The 18,568-nt window shown below is 47.3% G+C and overlaps 1 protein-coding gene and 1 long non-coding RNA gene across 4 annotated transcripts in view; both read right to left on the reverse strand.

Moving 5' to 3' along the window:
- LOC146492466 (uncharacterized) overlaps nucleotides 1-18,568 on the reverse strand; it is a 364,885-nt gene that overhangs the window by 192,337 nt on the left and 153,980 nt on the right. The gene's annotated exons all lie outside the window — the stretch shown is intronic.
- The window catches only part of LOC146492472 (glutamate receptor ionotropic, kainate 5-like), a 193,198-nt gene that overhangs the window by 37,597 nt on the left and 137,033 nt on the right, over nucleotides 1-18,568 (reverse strand). For 2 of the 3 annotated variants that reach the window (XM_085148518.1, XM_085148520.1), the window contains 4 exons: nucleotides 15,292-15,457; nucleotides 13,663-13,841; nucleotides 9,018-9,071; nucleotides 1,178-1,354 (listed from right to left, as the gene is read on the reverse strand). In XM_085148518.1, coding sequence (XP_085004644.1) covers nucleotides 1,178-1,354; nucleotides 9,018-9,071; nucleotides 13,663-13,841; nucleotides 15,292-15,457 — 576 coding nt within the window. The remainder of the gene's footprint in view (nucleotides 1-1,177; nucleotides 1,355-9,017; nucleotides 9,072-13,662; nucleotides 13,842-15,291; nucleotides 15,458-18,568) is intronic. The other variant, XM_085148519.1, reaches the window with a different exon arrangement.

Raw genomic sequence — 18,568 nt, forward strand, 5'->3', positions numbered from 1 at the left:
ATCAGAGCTGCAGATGAGACAAAGCGCTCTGATGGGACAGATTTGCCCTGATGTGTCTATTTATTATGGATCAGGGCAAAGACGCAGACACGGTGACAGATGAAGACGCTCTCCGGGCTGAACCTGCTGTAGATGACTTACTTAACCTTAGCATCTCTAAATATCACACCTTGATCTGCTGATTAACACCTCTAATCATCCTGAGGTATAAATCATTATCCCAGGATCATAATTTAGCTGCTTCATTGTGTCGAGCAGTGACATTGAAATATTGTGTGGCTGTGGCACAACAACGGTAACATTTCACAAACATCAGGATTTGTGCCGGCCTTTTCTCCACGTGCAAGAGAAGCTTGGTATCCAAGCAACTGTGCAGAAGTCATTAGATGGAAGCGTTTTTTCAATAATCTTACTCTTTACTGACATCTTTCCTTCCTGTGTCGGGTTGGTAGTTAGCACAGAGATCTACTGTCTGCACAAATGTGGGGGTCCACCTGATCCACCTGATCCACCTGAACACCATGTAGTGAGTCAGCCTACAGCTCCTGTAGAGGAAGACGGGCTCCTCCAGGTCTCCAGACTGGAACAGTTAACTATAACTATACTGGGCATGTCTCCACCTCATGGACCAGCTCAGGCTCCTCCTCTCCAGCACATGTATTACTATCCTGCAATATTAAGCACTGCGCTTCCAGCACACCTTACAGCCAGCGCTTCCAACGCCTCTGTGGTGTTGAGGCGCGCTTCACGGTGATAAATAGATCACTGATTGGCTGACTTCGTTTGCTGACATCACATATTGCTAATGAACTAACCAAAGAGCAGCTTGTGACACAGTGACCCACATTTGTGCAGGAGGCTGAAGGTTATCCTGTACGGCGGAGACACGCTGCTCAGTAACTGTGTCAAAAGGACACCGGTCTCACTGTGTGTGAATAATGGGCACTGCTTCAAGGACCCGTGAGCAGCTCGCCGGCCTCTCTTTGTGCAAACTAACCCTACTCACCTTTCATCGATTCATTTCTGACTTTCTGCTTTTGCTTCTTCTCTAAAAGCTACATTTGCATTTGAACCTTTAAGCTGAATAAAGACAAGAAGTCTTTTAAGCACTGAGGATATCTTCTAACGGTTCTGATAGTGTGGCAGTAGATGAGGTGAGAAGCTCTCGGGGTCGTACTCTGTCCCGTCTCACCGCGGGTCCCGGGTACGGGCTGACGTCGCAGCCCTCCCTCCAGGACAGGTTGAGGCTCCTGATGAACTCCAGGTAGAAAGGATGGCTGATGTTCAGCATGGAGAAGCCCACGATGTTTGACTGGTCGTCCACCACATCGTCAAGTCGCAGGAGGGGGAAATCCTGAAGACAGAGACAGAAAGAGTGAGTGAACAGAAGACACGAGCGAACGCTGTGACGTGCAGATACCATGGAGGGGTGGAGAATCTGAGAGAGAGGGAGAAAGAACAACAAAGCACAAAGAAACAAACCGCTTTAACAGCTTGATTGGAGTTTTCTTTGCCGGCTGCACAACATCAAGCAGAGTTTAAATTCAGAACAGGGACGCAGAGAAAAACACTTTTCTTTCCATTTTGTTTGAAAAAAGATGGACATCAAACGCTGGGGATTTCAAAGAGCTTCAAATAGTCCTTGAAGGCGAGTTGGTGTCACGCTGAGCTGTGCTGCTGAAATAAACCACAAACTGTTGCTCAGCCCTCGCAGGTTTGTGTTGTGCAGCAGATGCTGACAATGAGATGTTTAGCTGGAACGAGTCGGGAATGCCGGCAGACTCCAAACCAACGTCCGGCTGCTGCTTCACCTCCGATCCCCTCGACAGTACAAGCTGTGCTCAGTAATCGTGTTCCCCTGAATAGAAGGAAGACTTCTTTTGTTCTCAGCTGAGCTGAACCGAAACGTATGTTGTATGTTGTAACCCCTAAAACTGCACTTCCTCTGTTCACCACCAGGGGTTAGGGACTGACTGTGGGCAGAGAGGCTGCAGCCGCTGCACAGCCACACTTACTGGAAGCTACAGTGTGCTTCATGTGATGCAGGCAAGACGAAAATGTTCATCGTGTAATATTTAATTCTGGTTCGGTCCAAACAGTTCTGACTCATCTGCACCATCAGATAGAGGACGCTCGTACCAGCATCAGTGTGCATGAACAGTTACTCTTTAATGAAACATGAGCAGAGGCAGCAGAAAGCAGGTCGTCAGAGGACGAACAACAGGAGACAGTTTCATCCATCGGAGGCAGACGTGAGCACGACTCACAAGAGACTCACAAGAGACTCACAAGAGACTCACAACAGACTCACAAACACTTTAAATTCAAAGAAGCTCAAATCACATCAAACTGTGACATTAAGAGTCTCATTAGACCGAATACACAAATAATCAGTCTCACACACACACAGAAACACACACAGAAACACACACAGACGCACACACAGACGCACACACAGACGCACACAGACACACACACACACAGAAACACACAGACACACACACAGACACACACAAACACACACAGACACACACACAGACGCACACAGACAGACAGACACAGACACACACAGACACGGACACACACACACAGACACACACAGACGCACACACGGACACACACGGACACACACGGACACACACACACAGACACACACACACAGACACACACACACACACACACAGACAGACACACACACACACACGGACACACACACAGACACAGACACACGGACACACACACACACAAACAGACACACACACAGACACACGGACACACACACACACAGACACACACACAGACACAGACACACACACACACACACGGACACAGACACACACACGGACACAGACACAGACACACACACACAGACACAGACACACACACGTACACACAGACACACACACGGACACACACAGACACACACACGGACACACACACACACAGACACACACACAGACACACACGGACACACACACAGACACACGGACACACACACACACACACACACAGACACACGGACACACACACACACAAACAGACACACACACACACACACACGGACACACAGACACACACACACAGACACACACACACGGACACACAGACACACACACACGGACACACAGACACACACAGACACACACACACGGACACACACACACACACACACACACACACAGACACACACACACACACACACGGACACACACACACACACACACACACACACACACACAGACACACACACACACACACACACGGACACACACACACACACACACAGACACACACACCTGCCTCATAAACTGCACTAATGATCCAAACACTCAGGTACATGGTTACTCTGCTTCACCTGATTTACATTTAAGAAACTTCTTCATCAACATGTGACCCAGGTGGAGTCTGATGTTAACCAATCACAACCCAGGACTCAGCCTGGACCTTTTCACTCATTTGGTGCTAAAACTGGTTCATAAAATCAGAGTTTTCTGCCCTGACGACAACAACATGACGATGATGATGCGCTCTCTGCCCTTCAGCTTGTTTGGGTTCGTGTGCTGACGTTTATCATTCTGTTTAAAAATGATGTGAAGAGTGTAACTCTGGAAAGGCGTGCGGTCAGCGGCCGTCAGTCTGGCGTGCTGCTGCACGGACAGGTTGTCATCATCGTTATTTGGCAGCGTGAAAACGTTTTGGCTATTGCCAAATCAATTTCAGCTGCAGCCAAGTGCGCCGTCAGACGGCCGGCCTGCCGTGACAGAGAGCAGTTGGCTGGAGGAGCGGCAGCGAGCGGCCAGCGGGGGAGGAAACACTGCGACAGCATCCCGGGAAGCAGAAACGCTGCGACTGCAGGAAGTCAAGGAATAACAGGGCGGGACAAGGTCGGGGTGAGGAAGACGTGCACCGTCTCCACCGCCGTTTCAATCTGTGACGCTTAAAGAGCAATCAGGAAGATTTACACCCTTTCCTGCCACATTCACAAGAACGTCGCCGCCATATATCTGCAGAAGGTTGATGAGGCTGCTGATCGATACCATGACTCACCGATGACTTCACCCAGACGCCACGCAGTTAGAAACTCGCTTCATGGAACTTCAGGACGCCGAGCTCCTCGCCGAGGCCAAATTAACCTTCTACAAAGCACCGACACACAAAACAACCTCTGAGCCACACCAGCTGCTGCACGCTGTTTAATGGTTTCACCCTGACCTACAACACTGTCCTTTACCCCAACAGCAACGCACAAAAATACACGAAACGACCACAAAGAGAGGAAAAAAGTCCAAAAACACACGAATCAGAACCAGAAACCAGACGAACGCTAAGAGAAGTGAAAATGAAATATTAAAGACACAAAAACAAGACAAAACTACCAAAATATGACGACACAGACACACAAAAGAGGAAAAAGAACAAAACTGGGTCGAACAAACAAAACCCGGAGCGCAGAGCGACGTGGCGAGACCATCCCCGTGACGCCGAGCGATGATAAACGTTGATAACAGCAAACACACAACACACTCATTTTGTGTGCGCCTGATGTGGAAGTGTTGGTTTCCACTCACAGCTGAGGTGAGAACCTCGAAGCGGAGATGCTGGGGAACTTTTTCAATCTGGACCGAATCAGCGCCGCTGCCAACATACGGCGGCGACCAGAGGTGGGCAATACTGTAATCTGATTACTTTTTCAAGTAACGAGTAAAGTAAGGGAATACTATTGCAAAAGCGGTAATTAGATTACCGTTACTTTCCCGTAGGAACGCTGCGTTACTGCGTTACTAAAACCGTGAGTTTTTACGAGAATGTCTCATGACAGTGACGTAAGCGAGTGCGACGTTCGTGACAACAGCTGTGTGCAGATCAACAATGGATCATATATCGAGTGCAGAGAGAGTATGAGCGTGCAGCGTTTAAAGCGTGGAAGTACTGACCTTACTTTGAGTTTGATTCCATAAAAAGTGACAAAAACATTAGTGTCCGTTGTGCGTGGGAAGAAAACTTCTTTTTACAGCGAAAAAAACCCTAAACTTCCAAACAAGCACCGAGTAGCTACGACGTAATGGGAAACTCACAGAGAAACTCGCGGATTCTTCCACTGACCGCTGCACACCTGCACCAGGGTAACCCTCCGCCTACCCCACTCCTGCTTTACAGGTGAAAATAGAGCAACAGGACCGCTAGTCTTTGACTTTATTTATTTTCTGCTGTGTTTTACTTGCATCTATTTGAAAGACTGAGTGTAAACACACAAAATATTTTATTTTATGTGCTGGAATGTGCAGAAAATAGGTTTAAATGTTAAACTAATTTCTTCCAGTCAGAGAATGTTGCAGATAATTAAATGTTTGCTTGATGCATAAAGTTAAAAGATTAAAACTAATAAAACAAGTTTTAAAAAGAGACTTTTCCATTTGATTACATTTTGTATGATGATGATGTAGAAAAAGTAGAATTGGGCTGAAAGATCTATCACTTTATCACCTATTCAGGTTGTAAATCGTGTTTTTAAAAAGTAATTAATTACTTTTGAAAATAAGTAATCAGTAAAGTAACAGGATTACTTTTTGGGGAAGTAATCAGTAATTAGTTACTGATTACTTTTTTCAAGTAACTTGACCAACACTGGCGGCGACTGGACTTGACGCCATGATGCAGGTAAGTAAAGGAGGCGGTCCAGATGTCATCACTCTGGAGGAAGCGCGAGACCCTCCAACCAGCTTCCTCTGATGCTGTTTGACTCTCACACTCACGTTTTCAGCAGCACAAAACCTCGAACATGTTTCCACACGTACATCTGAGATGATAAAATCCACCGTCCCCGTGTTAGTGCGCTGACAGCAGGCGATCAGCCCACCTGGCTGAACTGAGCAAGTCTTCAGCAGCCTAACTGAACCCAGGTCCATGTGTCCAGTGAAAAGCAGAGGAGCGGGCTGCCAGACTTCCTGCACTCGTCGCACCATCAGGCTGTGGTTCAGGCTCCTCTCTGACCACGCGATTTTTGTCATCAGTCCAAAAACTCTGCAGAACTTTTTCACACAAATATTTGAACTTTACACCTAAAACTGAGCTCTAGTGGCCGGTTCGTGACAGAATCACAGCTGCAGCCAATGAGGTGTGACAGAAAAGCTCAGAGAGCAAAAGTTTCCTGTTTGAAAATCAAGGTCATCCTCTCGAGCTCGTGCAGACCGTCACCACCGTGGGTGGAAGTACCTGACCTTTGCACGGGGAAGCAGTCTGATCTGACTGTTTACACCAGGGTGGGGGTCTCCAGGCCTCGAGGGCCGGCGTCCTGCAGGTTTTAGATGTGTCCTTGATCCAACACAGCTGATTTAAATGGTTAAACGCCCTCCAGATCTGCAGGTAATGAAGTCATCATGAGATTCAGGTGTGTTGACCCAGATCTAAAACCTGCAGGACACCGGCCCATCAGGCCTGGCGTTCCCCCACCCCTGGTTTACCTGCTTACACAGCAGGACGCGGCGGGACTGATCTGAGAACAGCCGCCTCACTGGAAGCGGTCCAGAGCTGCACAGGGAGACGATCCTGAACGTGATCAAAGCTTTCTCTCCCGACTAAACGCTGCAACCAGGAGGTTTCATGTCCAGCATGCTGTTCAAACCTTTAGCCAATCAGAAAACAGCTTGTTTCATACAAATGATAACTGTAGAGGCCGCTGAAGCCTCGAGTCCTTCCTCGTGGGGAAACGGCGATGAACTCGGCGCCCTGAAGTCAGCCTGTCACAGTCAGCCGAGCGTGTTTATGGCAAAGTTAAAGGTAGGTCAGAGACGGCAGGTGTGTGTGGAAGTGTTGACAAATCATTTTCATCTTGGTTCCCTTCCAGGGTCCTACTGCGGGGGGGTGATGTCGTCCTTGGTCTGCGAACGCAGCGTCAAGCCCCCGTGCAAACGGCGCCGTTAAAGAATGTGACACGACAGTATTTAGAGTCGAGGCGGAGATCGAGACGAGTTATTATCCACACAAAGTCTGTCGTACAAGGGCACGATACCGACCAGCAAAACTCTAATGATGACAAACGGCGGCGGGACAAGCGTGCGTCCGTGATGAGCACCAAGAGACGAGGAGGGCGGAGGGGGAGGACATGCGTGAAACGGGGGAGGTGACAGAGTTTCGTTCTAGCACGTGACCTACAAACATCCCGAAGGAACGCAGCGGCACGGAGAGCATGGAAAAAAGAAAAGAGCGAAAGAAGAGGAGAGAAGCAAAGGGCCAGAGAGGAAACAGGAAGCAGGAAGCAGTCGGAACGAACCGCCACAGATTCAGACGAGAAGACGAGCAGCGAAAGGAGAAAAAGAAGAAAGTGTTGGAGGAAGAAGGAGAAACAAAATGAATAAAAATTTATTTGCCTTGTTTGGTCTCAGCAAAAGCGTCCTGCACGCCACCAGTGTTGTTACTTTGAAAAAGTAATTCATTATAGTTACTTCTTCAAAAACGTAACTGAGTTAGTAACTGAGTTACAATATTCTAAAAGTAATTAATTACTTGAAAAGTAACTATTGTGTTACTTTAAAAAAAGCGTTTAACCCTCTGGGCTCCAGGGTATAATCGGCCATTTTTAACCACTTCTGATGTTTCCTCTATTTCACCTTTAAAAACTGTTTATTTGTCTTGTTTGGTCTCATCAGCACAACCTCACGTGTCTGAATCTACAGTCATGTTTTCATTTTGACTACTGTGTTAACACAACTGATCTAAAATCAGACAACAAACATATAATCAGAGTAGAAAAAAGTGATATTTTTCCTGTAACAACCACAAACATGTTTAATGATCATATTTCATAACTTTAAATGCAAATATAAACTGTCAATTTTAAAATCATATGCACAAGTTTTGCAAACAACAAAGTTATTTGCATCCATTTAATTTTACCCTTTTTTAAATAACCATTCAAGCTATTTACAGAACAATCAGCTGTTCTTCAACAAGATGCTACAAATTATTTGTGCCAAATATTTCTGTCCACTATAAAGGAAACATCACAGTGTGATACCTGCAGGTCTGACAGCAGCAGGTGTGTCACTGCTGTTTCTACCTGGAGACAGCAGTCGCCTCATTGTTCTGACACACAACACAACACTATCCACAGCACTACACACTAACTACACACTGCAAACATGCTGAACGTCACAAATCTCTCACATCTCAAAACTCTCTCTCTCTCTCTCGCCATCACTCCTAAAACTTCCGCCTCTTCCTGAACAACCAAATGTCATGTTTCGATATCATTTTTTAATTGGTCAACATGGTGCATTTTTCCACCAACACGAACGGGCTGATTTTTGTTTGCTCATAAGCAGAGAGGTCTCGCTGCTGTCCTTAGACAGTAAACATGAAACGATTCAGGGAAAAACAGGCGTATAAATTGTTTATCATGACTCTGGTTTTACTGACAGTTTATAAACTGGTATATGAGCTGTATATAAATATATATAACACCTGAGCTCCAGGTGTCGTGATCACCGTCCGCAGGAGCGCAGCTGCTTAAAGCTGCAGCGTCCAGAATACTTACAGCTACTTCCTGCAGCTGATATAAGCTGCTGTAAGCTGAACACAGCTTCAACCGTCTGTTTGTTGAAAAATAGTAACGCGACCTCATTTTCTTGTTAGTAACGGCAACGGCGTTGTAACGATAGGAATAGGAATTAGTTAGATTACTCGTTGCTGAAAAAAGTAACGCTGTTAGTAACGCTGTTATTCCCATCACTGCAGGCGACACAAACAAGGAGGAGAACAGATGGAAGAGATAGAGGACAGAAAAGGACATGAAACCGAGGAGAAGAAAGTAAGAAAAAGATCAGGCAACGGATCATCTTTAGGAAAGGAAACAAGAAAAACAGGAAAGGAAAGGAAGGCAGGTCTACAGCATTGAGTCACCAGCATAAATGTGGCTGCTGTGTCATACACAGAGCAAAATAATCCCTGAGCGATTCCTTTATCAGCCGTTATCAATAGTATCAAAGCCTGTGGAGAAAGGGTTAGGGGTTAGCTCTTACCATGGTGGTGAGGATGTACTTGTAGAAGGCGGACGTCATGCCCAACTCGTTAGCCTGCAGGAGAGCAGAAGAAACGCTAAGCGTCCTCCGTGGAAACGAGCCAGAGTTCATTTAAAAAGGAACCAACTTTGTGAAACTGCCGTGAAACTAATTCTTTCACGGCAGCGCGTTGAGACAGTGATCCACGCCTTTGTTAGACTCGGCTGCATTACTGTAACGCACTTTATATTGGGGTCAGCGTGTCATATATTAGTCGTCTACAGAGGGGGCAAAATGCCGCAGCTCGTCTTTTAACTGCCACTCGAAAGTTTGAGCACATTTCCCTGCTTTAGCTTCACGTCACTGGCTGCCTGTTTCTTTTAGGATTCATTTAAAATTCTTTTATTTACTTTTAAAGCTCTCCATGGCCTCGCCCCATCGTATCTCTCTGAGCTGCTACAGCCTCATACACCCACCCGCTCTCTCAGGTCAGCTGATCAGTGCTCCTGCATGTACCCAGGACTGGGCGTAAACTTAGAGGAGATCGTGCTTTTGCTGTAGCAGCTCAAACTGTGGAACGAGCTTCCTTTAGAGATTAGACAGGCCAGTTCTTTATCTGTTTTAAAGTCACTCTTGAAAACCCACCTCTTTACCCTGACCTTTGACACCACGTGAGATGCTGGTTTTTTATTTTTATTTTTTATTTTAGATGTTTTTAGGTGATTCGATGCTGTTTTATCTTGTTTTTGTTTTAATATAGGGCTGTTTTAATTTGATGTTTTATGTGTTTTATTATTTATTTTGCTGTTTTCTGTTATTCTATTGTTTTAACTTATTTTCTGTACAGCACTTTGTTCCTGTGCTGGCTATTTTTAAGTGCTTTATAAATAAAATTGGATTGGATTGGAAACTTAATCACAGCCTGGAAACCGTGGTTACCGTCTCCAGGACGCGTCGGTGATGAAAGACGTTTCTGGGAGATGATAATAACGGCAGCGTCTCATTGTGTAAGAGGCAGGTGAAAGACATTTAAACTGGGCTGAATTTAGCTAAAAGAGCAGGCAGAGAACGGGAATATGTTTAAAAGTTATGATGCTATGACGGGAGAACAGCAGCTCCCCACAGCAGAGTGGACAGACACACACGTGTATCTCTGTGACGTTCACAGTGAAAACCTGGCATCAGCAGACAGGTGGAGTACTTTTCTATGTTTGAATGTTTTCTGCTCGAACGGCCCGAGCAGAGACTCAAACTCAGCTCAGCTGATCTCGGGGCACGCTCACCTTCCACTCGGCTCCGACGGGCAGCGCAGGATTTAACCTGGCATCCTCACACCGCAGAGCCTGCACGCCGCTTCACTTATTAATCCATTAACCTTCTGCACACTGTCAGCTCACATCTCCTTCAGCCTGCAGCCCAACTTGAAAAGTCCTGACTGAGTTTACTCAGTAATTTTGTCTTGAATTTTAAACTTCCTGCACCCCCCCAAGGTTACTGCTATGAGAGGGAAACTGCAACCTGCCAAACGCAGGTCGATTTAGCCCGCGGCTTAAAAGTCTGTTCACAGCCAGTTTGGCACAAAACCAGCCCGGCGTGTCTGAAGGTTCCTCGCTGTAAACAGCAGAGAGGAAGAAGACGCTTCCAGAGCAGGAACCAGTTACACACAGACATTTAACACGTTCAAACACTGCCATGTTTTAGCGTGCCACATCATACAGCTGTGCACGATCACTCTGCATTTGCATCGGACACGTCTGCACGTGTTTGGGACATTAGCTGCAGTCGCTAAAGCTAGCTGAAGTCAGATACGGCGCCGCGCGGCACACAGATCTCAGTGTGATGGACACGCGTCACGTCTGACCTGCAGAACTTTTTCCTTTTTTTTTTTTTTTTTTTTTTTTTCTTTTTTCTTGCCTGTCCCGTTTGGTTCTTTTGCCATCAGAATTATTGTCTAAAGGCGAAGAAAGATGCCCAACGGATTTTCTTTACCAAATTGACCATCCCAGCTTTGCCGTAATGGTCCATTTGATTCACCTTTTATTCTTTATTTTATTTTCACTTGCTGAATACGGGACAGACTTGACTGGGGGAAAGAAAAGGGAGAAAGAAAGAGGGGAAGAAAAACAGTTGAGAAGAGGGACGGGGGAGAAGGGCAAAAAACAAAAACCAACAGAATAAGCAGAAGAGAAAAAAAAAAAAAAAAAAAAAAAAAAAAAAAAAAAAAAAATACATATATCGATCACCTGGATCACCTGTTGATAAAGAAAAAAGAAAACAAGCAGAAGAAAACGAGAGTAATACAATAAACCACATCACAATGATATATGGGAATATGACAGTAAATACTAAATATTAAACATTATTGTGCAGCACGTAAGATCGACAGCACAGTGTGCATTGAGGTAGGAGCCAAAAAGGGTGTAGTTTGTGTGTGTGATCACCCGTGTGTACACCTGTGAGCATGGACGCGCTTGTTTTCTTAAAAGGTTCCCTCATGTAATGATCTGCTAGAGGGTGTGGGGGGCCACTGCCCCGTCCTCCAGGGCATGAAGCAGGTATGGAGGAGATCAAAACCCCAGACATCCAGAGGCCCCCAGAACACAAGAGACCAAGGAAGACCAACAGAGGGGCAGCCGCGCCACTGTCCCAGAAAGAGCTGAGGAGAGTCCCAGATGAGGGGTCACCCAGCAGCCACGGAGCAGAAGCCAGGGGGGGCTGCAGTGACGTGCCCGTGAGCTCCGCCGGCAGCCAGCTGTGCCTGAGTGACCGAGCCCCAGGCCGAGAGGCCGGGGGCACCCCACCTCCGAAGTGGCCCAAGCGAGCCCCAGGCTCCAGGCTCCAGGCCCCGATAAGCAGCCGCCAAGGAGTGAGCCGGTGTGTACCCGGACGCCCACCCCCGGACACAAAGAACCACCAACGCACCGACGTCTGAGGGAGTCCGCCCCCGGCAGGGGAAGTGGTGGGGGGAGATAGGCCTCCAAACCTTGGAGGGCCTGAGCTGTCCTCAGAGAGGTGGCATCTGATACCCAACCTGACATACAGACACAGACATACAGGCACACACAGATACAAACATCCATTCCCACCCTCATGCTCTCATATGCACTTACTCCACACTCAACCAACGTGGAGACAGACATAAAGAGACGCTGTACACACAATCACACTCCCCAAGCGTACTCTACGAACCGGGTCTAGGTACCCTTGCCCCTGGAGGGGGGAACTGCACCCAGACCCAGGTTGTGTTACCCTTTTCCCTGCAGTGGGGAGAAGCAGACCGCCCCGACTCCGCAGCAGCAGGGAGGCCCCACACTCCGGACCCCAGTCGGACGGCCAACTCCTCCTCCTAGCCCCCCTGCTCCAGCAGAAAGCAGAGAACGAGGGTGAGAGAAGACTCCTAACCTCCCTCCACCCGCTCATTGTAGTGTTGATGTATGTGTGTTCTAAGGTGCGTTTAAAACCCAGGAGGGCATGGAGCCACCTGCCAGAGAGCAGCAGGTAAGCGCATAGTCCCTCCTGCTAGCCCTCAATGTCTACGTGTATTTAAAATTGAGAGGTGGGCAACGACGCCGGGGGTGAGGTGTACACCCTGATGGTAATTGGGATTCCGTGTAGCGTGCCCACCCCCAAGATCCTATATTTATGTGTAATGAGAATGTGAGTAATGTGAATGTCTAAGTTGCGGGATAAAATTGAGGCAGAGGCAGCCAGAAGGGGACAGAGGGGGGGGGGTTACCTCCTCTGCACCCTGGTGACACACCCCCACTCCAAGGCCCTGCATGTGTGGGTGGTTGTGGTGGAGCGGGAAGAGGGAGGCAGCTGGAGATGGGGAGGGAAGGAAGGGAGGAGCAAGTGACCCCTCCCTGGGGCCAGCTCCCCCGCTGACCCCAGTAGGCACCCCCATACTCCGCGACCCACCAGGGAAGGGGGGCCCAGGCCCATCCGAACCGGGGCCCAGCGCAGCGGCGCCGCCCGGCCCCACAGAGCCCGGGGCAGTCCACTCAACCCCACAACAGAGAAAACTGCACCCACCCCATCATCCACTCATCTTCCAGACTACATAAGACAATAGACGCCCAGGCTGAGATCTTCCTCCACCTCTCCTGTATCTCCCCCTCTTGCAGAGAGAGTTCCCGAGAGAGGAAAGCCCCTGCAAGATGTGCAGAACTTTTTCCACCTGACGCGTCCTGATCTGCTCTGTATGCACAAAGTGGGCGTGTCATGCTGTGATCGTGGTTTATTTACAATGATTTGTGTTGGCGTGCTAGCAGGGATTCATATTTCCTGTGTTTTAGGCTCCGTTCCTTTTCTCTCACGCTCCTGAGCATAAACCCTAAAACTCTGTTGTTCTTCTTATTTAACCTGCACTTCTGTACTCAGTGGTGATTTTGCACTGCAGCTCCCATTAAGCTTTGGCTCATGTCACCGCGAGCGCATCGCTGCCAAGTCCGTGAATTTATTGCTGACTTCACACGAGCCGATTTTGGAAACATGTTTTTTTAGCTCCTCTAAAGCCGGCTGAGATTATTCGTTGCAGTTTACTCTTAAACGGATCAAATACGCCGTTTCAAACCTGCAGCTATGATGAATCTACCGCACGGACGAGTCGTCGACTCCTTTTGACTGAAAGTAAGAAGCTGCGCGAGCGCTGATGCAAACGGCTGACCTTCCTGAGGATGTGATACGAGATGGAGGCGTTGGCGTCAATGATGATGGTGGCCACTTTGTCATCACGTATCTCCTTCAGCAGGGGGGTGGGGTCCAGACTGTCGTCCAGCATCCGCACCGACAGCGTCTCCCTGGAGATGAGGAAGCGGCGGACCAGCTCCTCCAATCGCAGCAGACCTACGGGGCAGGAAAGGAGCATGAGTCACACACGTGTCGATGGTTCAGAAACATTTGGCTGTGAAAGCTACGTCACGCAGCGGCAAAACGCTTCATCCAGAGTGCTTCTAAGTGCCTGGAAAAGAGGCGGGGTCTATAAATGATGCTCGCCTGAGTGTTTAGCTTGTTTGCTTGTAAAATTATTGCTCTGACTTGTAAAAAGAAAATTGATGAGACTTGGAGTCATTAGAGAGACAAATAACTGCCGCTGCTCTACAGACTTCCCGGCCTAAAAGGAGGCGATAAACGGAGCGGATAAAGGCGATTATGCTGAAAGTCCATTAATTTTCTCCTCTGAGAATAACACGGACCCACGAGTGCACGCGGCTCAGGCGGGATTCACTCATTACCGTTTCTGTGGTCACTTTCTCCATTACACTCAGTGTTTGTGCATCGCTGCCACAGCAGGGCCAAACATCAGACACGCCGTGAAAAACATCTGCATGCTGGATGTGAGCAGGGTCGATAATCACAGGACGGGAGAAAGACTGACCTCAGCAGCTCGGACTGACGTCAGCAGAAGGAAACGACTTCATTCGAGGGAAGCTTCAAAAGCAGACGCGTTACAAACCCCGAGAAGCCTGCTGTGTTTGCATCACCTGAGCTTCGACTTTCAGAGGCGTCGGCCTCCGGCTCATTACCTCGTCTGTCCCTGACAGAAGCAGCGGGCGTGTCTCGACTAATCGCTGCCATACAGCGTTTAACTGGCTGACAGCAGCGCTCAGGACCACAATACAGGCCGTTAACGGGCCGAGGCTACGGCGTTAGAGCGGAGATGTTAGAGCGGAGAGCTGGGGCAGATCAGTCAGGTGGATCCAAGCTGAGGGAGACTGATGTGGGGAGGACGGAGGGAAAAAAGATCAAGGGAAAGGAAGAGAGAGACTAGAGTCCTCAGGAGAGGAAAGGAAGAATGGAAGGAAGTGTGTGAGAGGAGAGGAATTAGGAAAGAGAGGAGACTAGAGTCCTCAGGAGAGGAAAGGAAGAATGGAAGGAAGTGTGTGAGAGGAGAGGAATTAGGAAAGGAAAGAGAGGAGACTAGAGTCCTCAGGAGAGGAAAGGAAGAATGGAAGGAAGTGTGCGAGAGAAGAGGGATTAGGAAAGAGAGGAGTAGAGGAAACTCAGAAGAAGAAGAAACAACAGAAAAGAAATCAAAGCCATCGGCACCGAGGGCTCAACGCCAGTGAAAAATGGTGAAAACTGACTCGTCCAAACAGAACCTCAACCTAAGGGAACGGGTGCGAACACGCAACCGGGCAGGGATCGGGGCGTGTTCGTGGTTTAAGGTGAGATGTTCTGTGAATGTGCATCACGTGCCAGCGTCTCATAACGTTCGAACCGGAGACACCGGAGCTCTAAAATCCAACGTTTCCACCCTAAGTGTGGACGGAGCTGCAGCGGGAATAACACTCACACTCTGCTTTGCCACAGATCAGGCTGGCTGTCGGGTAGCCGAAGGAGCGCAGGATGGAGCCGATGGCCAGGCTCAGGTCCTCGTTACTCGGGTAGAGCGTCACCGAGGCGAAGCGGAGATACGGCAGCTTGGGCGTTTCCTCAGGACCGATCTTCACATGAGGGATCTGAGGGGCGAATGAGAAGCATGATGAGAGAAGGAAGCTGGGCTTCGAAACATGGAGACACTGAAAGTCAAAGAAACATTCACCACATTACCAAGTTACACACTTCATCGAGTTACGACAGTTCTCAGACCATCGTCACATTACAGTCTGATGTTTTATAAAGTATTTAAAGTATAAAAGTGGGAGGCAGAGCCTTCACCTGAGAGGAGGTGCTGCAACCTTCCTGCCTGTTCGGGTCAAATGTGACCGATTCACAGATTCAAAAACTCATAAATATTGTGTTTGAGACCAAACTGCCTCGAGGCCTTATGATCCTCCACTATGCACTTGAACATGTATGTATTACAGACCTCTCTGCATTGAATCATATCTGTTATTAACCTCTGTCTCTCTTCCACAGCATGTCTTTATCCTGTCTTCCTTCTCTCACCCCAACCAATCACAGAGGATGGCCCCGCCCCTCCCTGAGCCTGGTTCTGCTGGAGGTTTCTTCCTGTTAAAAGGGAGTTTTTCCTTCCCACTGTTGCCAAAATGCTGCTCATAGGGGGTCATATGATAGTTGGGTTTTCTCTGTATTACTGTAGAGTTACTCTTTGAGGTTGTGATTTAGCGCTTTATAAATAAAACTGAATCAAGCTTGAACTATTCTTCGACTTCTCCGTATTTCTACAATGGGAAATTTTATCATCACAGGCTGGATATTACTGCTGTCAGTTTTAGGAAGCTTGAATGAGGAAGTCCCAGTTTCATTTATAACGTAAAACTCCAGGAACTGCAGCTGCCCGCCGGTGTGAAGAGATCTCCATCATTACCGAGGAAGAAGAACTGGTTTATAACAGATGGAAAAAGGGGAAAGAAAAGATGTAATAAGAAGGATAAACAGAGAGTCAATGTGGGGAAACGAGGTGCTGTTACTGCCGAGCGGCCGTCTGAAACGTTTCTATCTCTCACACACAGTTTGCAGCTTGGATATGAAGGGCAAACGTATGTTGTGAGCACACCTGCAGCAAAACTGTGAAAGCTGCCTTACACTCATTCAAGCGTTTCACTTTATTTGTGCTCTTCCTCCAAATCGGCATCACAGCGGCCGCGGGTTGACCTTTGACCTTTCTGTGAGCCAGCATTGTTTTAAGATTGAGACATTTAAAAAAGTGAGGAGCCGAGTTGTTCCCAACCGTACAGGTTATACAGGAAGTTCAGATAACAGCAGTGGAGGCTTTAATCGGAGCCCGGCGCTCGCTGATGATCCCGCCTTTGTTCACGTTCACAAAGAAAATGTAACTTGAATAAATGCTTTTGAAAACTGAATTTGAATTAATAATGCTGCACTAATGAATTAGACTAACTATTCACTTTAGCTAAAGTTATTAAGTTAGCTAAAGTTATTAAGTTAGCTAAAGTTATTAAGTTAGCTAAAGTTATTAAGTTAGCTAAAGAGTTGGGATGCTGTGTAAGACATAAATAAAGCTCAAACACAAAGGTTTGGACACCGTTTTGCATGTTTCCCTACTGTAGGGTCTCTGCAAGCATCCTGAGAGGGTCCAAGATGACAACTTTGGGATTCTACTAGAAACAGTCGATCATATTTGTCAAAGCTGAATCCAGGGCAAACTACGCTAAATTAGCGTTTTTAGCTAGCAGCTACAATAAGCATAAAAGTTACCTTACGGCTATCATTTGTTAACATGACGCTTGTTCTTATACATGTAATACATTTATTACCAACCTGAGAGTTTATCCGCTGGTCGACATGACGAATGACTTCTGAAGTCTTAATTCAGCTCAAGACGCTGTAGATTCCCGTCAGTAACACTTTCGGTCCGCTAGTAAAACGTAGTTCTATTAATCTGCGCTCGATTACTCTTGAACCGGAACCGGATGTAAGTCCCAAAAAACTGAATTTTGGAACTGAAACTGAACGGTGAGAAGTGAATCTGAAATTATTCGAGAGGTGAATTTTTAAAGGATAAAATGCAGTTTCAAAGCAAATCAATTCACTTTCAAAATATAAAATTCAATTTCAATTTAGTGATGATCATTTTCAAACCATAAATTCAATTTCAAATTAGACTAATTCAAATTCAGTTTTCAAAAGCATTTATTCAAGTTACAATTCAGATTCAATCTGAGCAATTCAAATTTAAATTTAACTTATTCAAATTTAGTTTCTGATGGCACAGATTTCTGCCCACAGGTGTCCACAGGACAAAGAAAGAAGCGATTTGGCTTCATGCTGAAGCAGGAGGACACGTCGCCGTGGTCGGTGACGATGTGTGAAGTCTGATTTCAGACAAGCTTCTCTGTTTCACTTCAGACCTCCCGGAGCAAAGGTGCTGTGACTGACAGCGTGAGTGTTTAAGATGAAAAATTCATGACAAATTGAAAAATTAATCACTTCAGAGAGGAACGAAGAACGGGGTCAGAGGACAGACGTCCTGTGTGATGCGATTTAACCTCAGCTCAGACCTGCGGGGGCTTCAAAGGTAAACTGTAATTAGCTCAGCTGGGCTTTGCTCCCATCCACCCAGCTCATTCTAAATCCAGGAACATGAGACCTGTCAGGCTGGAGGAAGAGGACATGTGGACGCTTAGAGGCTCGCGGCGTGCTGGAGATGCACCGGTGTAAATTCTGGAGGGCAGAAAATGGTTAAACACAAGTTAAAGGCTGCAAAGATCCAACAGAGTGAAGCAAAACTGAAAGAACTCAACGACTGGTTCAGGAGATCTCAGTCGAGGACCACAGGGAGCAAACAAGAAGCCATGTTTCTGAAGACAGGCCACGCCCACTCTCAGATCACAGGTGTGTTCAGCCAAAACCTCAAACCTGTCATTTATTATGAAAGGAGGAGCAGAGAGCGATCGCCAGTGAAGACGCCAGACCTGGCCTCAAACCCGACCCCTGACCTTGACCTCTGTGGATGTTTGTCAGGATGATCTTTTCTTTGGTGGAAAAGACGATCCTGGGTGAACATTAATCAATAGCTGCTAATCACGTCTATTGATTAGCTGACTGATTAACTGCAGGTGTACGCAGTCTGCTGGTCTGGAGCGTTCAGGTGTGTTCACCCCACGATCACACTGTGCAAACACCAGGACTCTGCAGGCCTCAGT

The sequence above is a fragment of the Neolamprologus multifasciatus genome, chromosome 22 (assembly GCF_963576455.1).
Source record: "Neolamprologus multifasciatus chromosome 22, fNeoMul1.2, whole genome shotgun sequence".
Classification (NCBI taxonomy): domain Eukaryota; kingdom Metazoa; phylum Chordata; class Actinopteri; order Cichliformes; family Cichlidae; genus Neolamprologus; species Neolamprologus multifasciatus.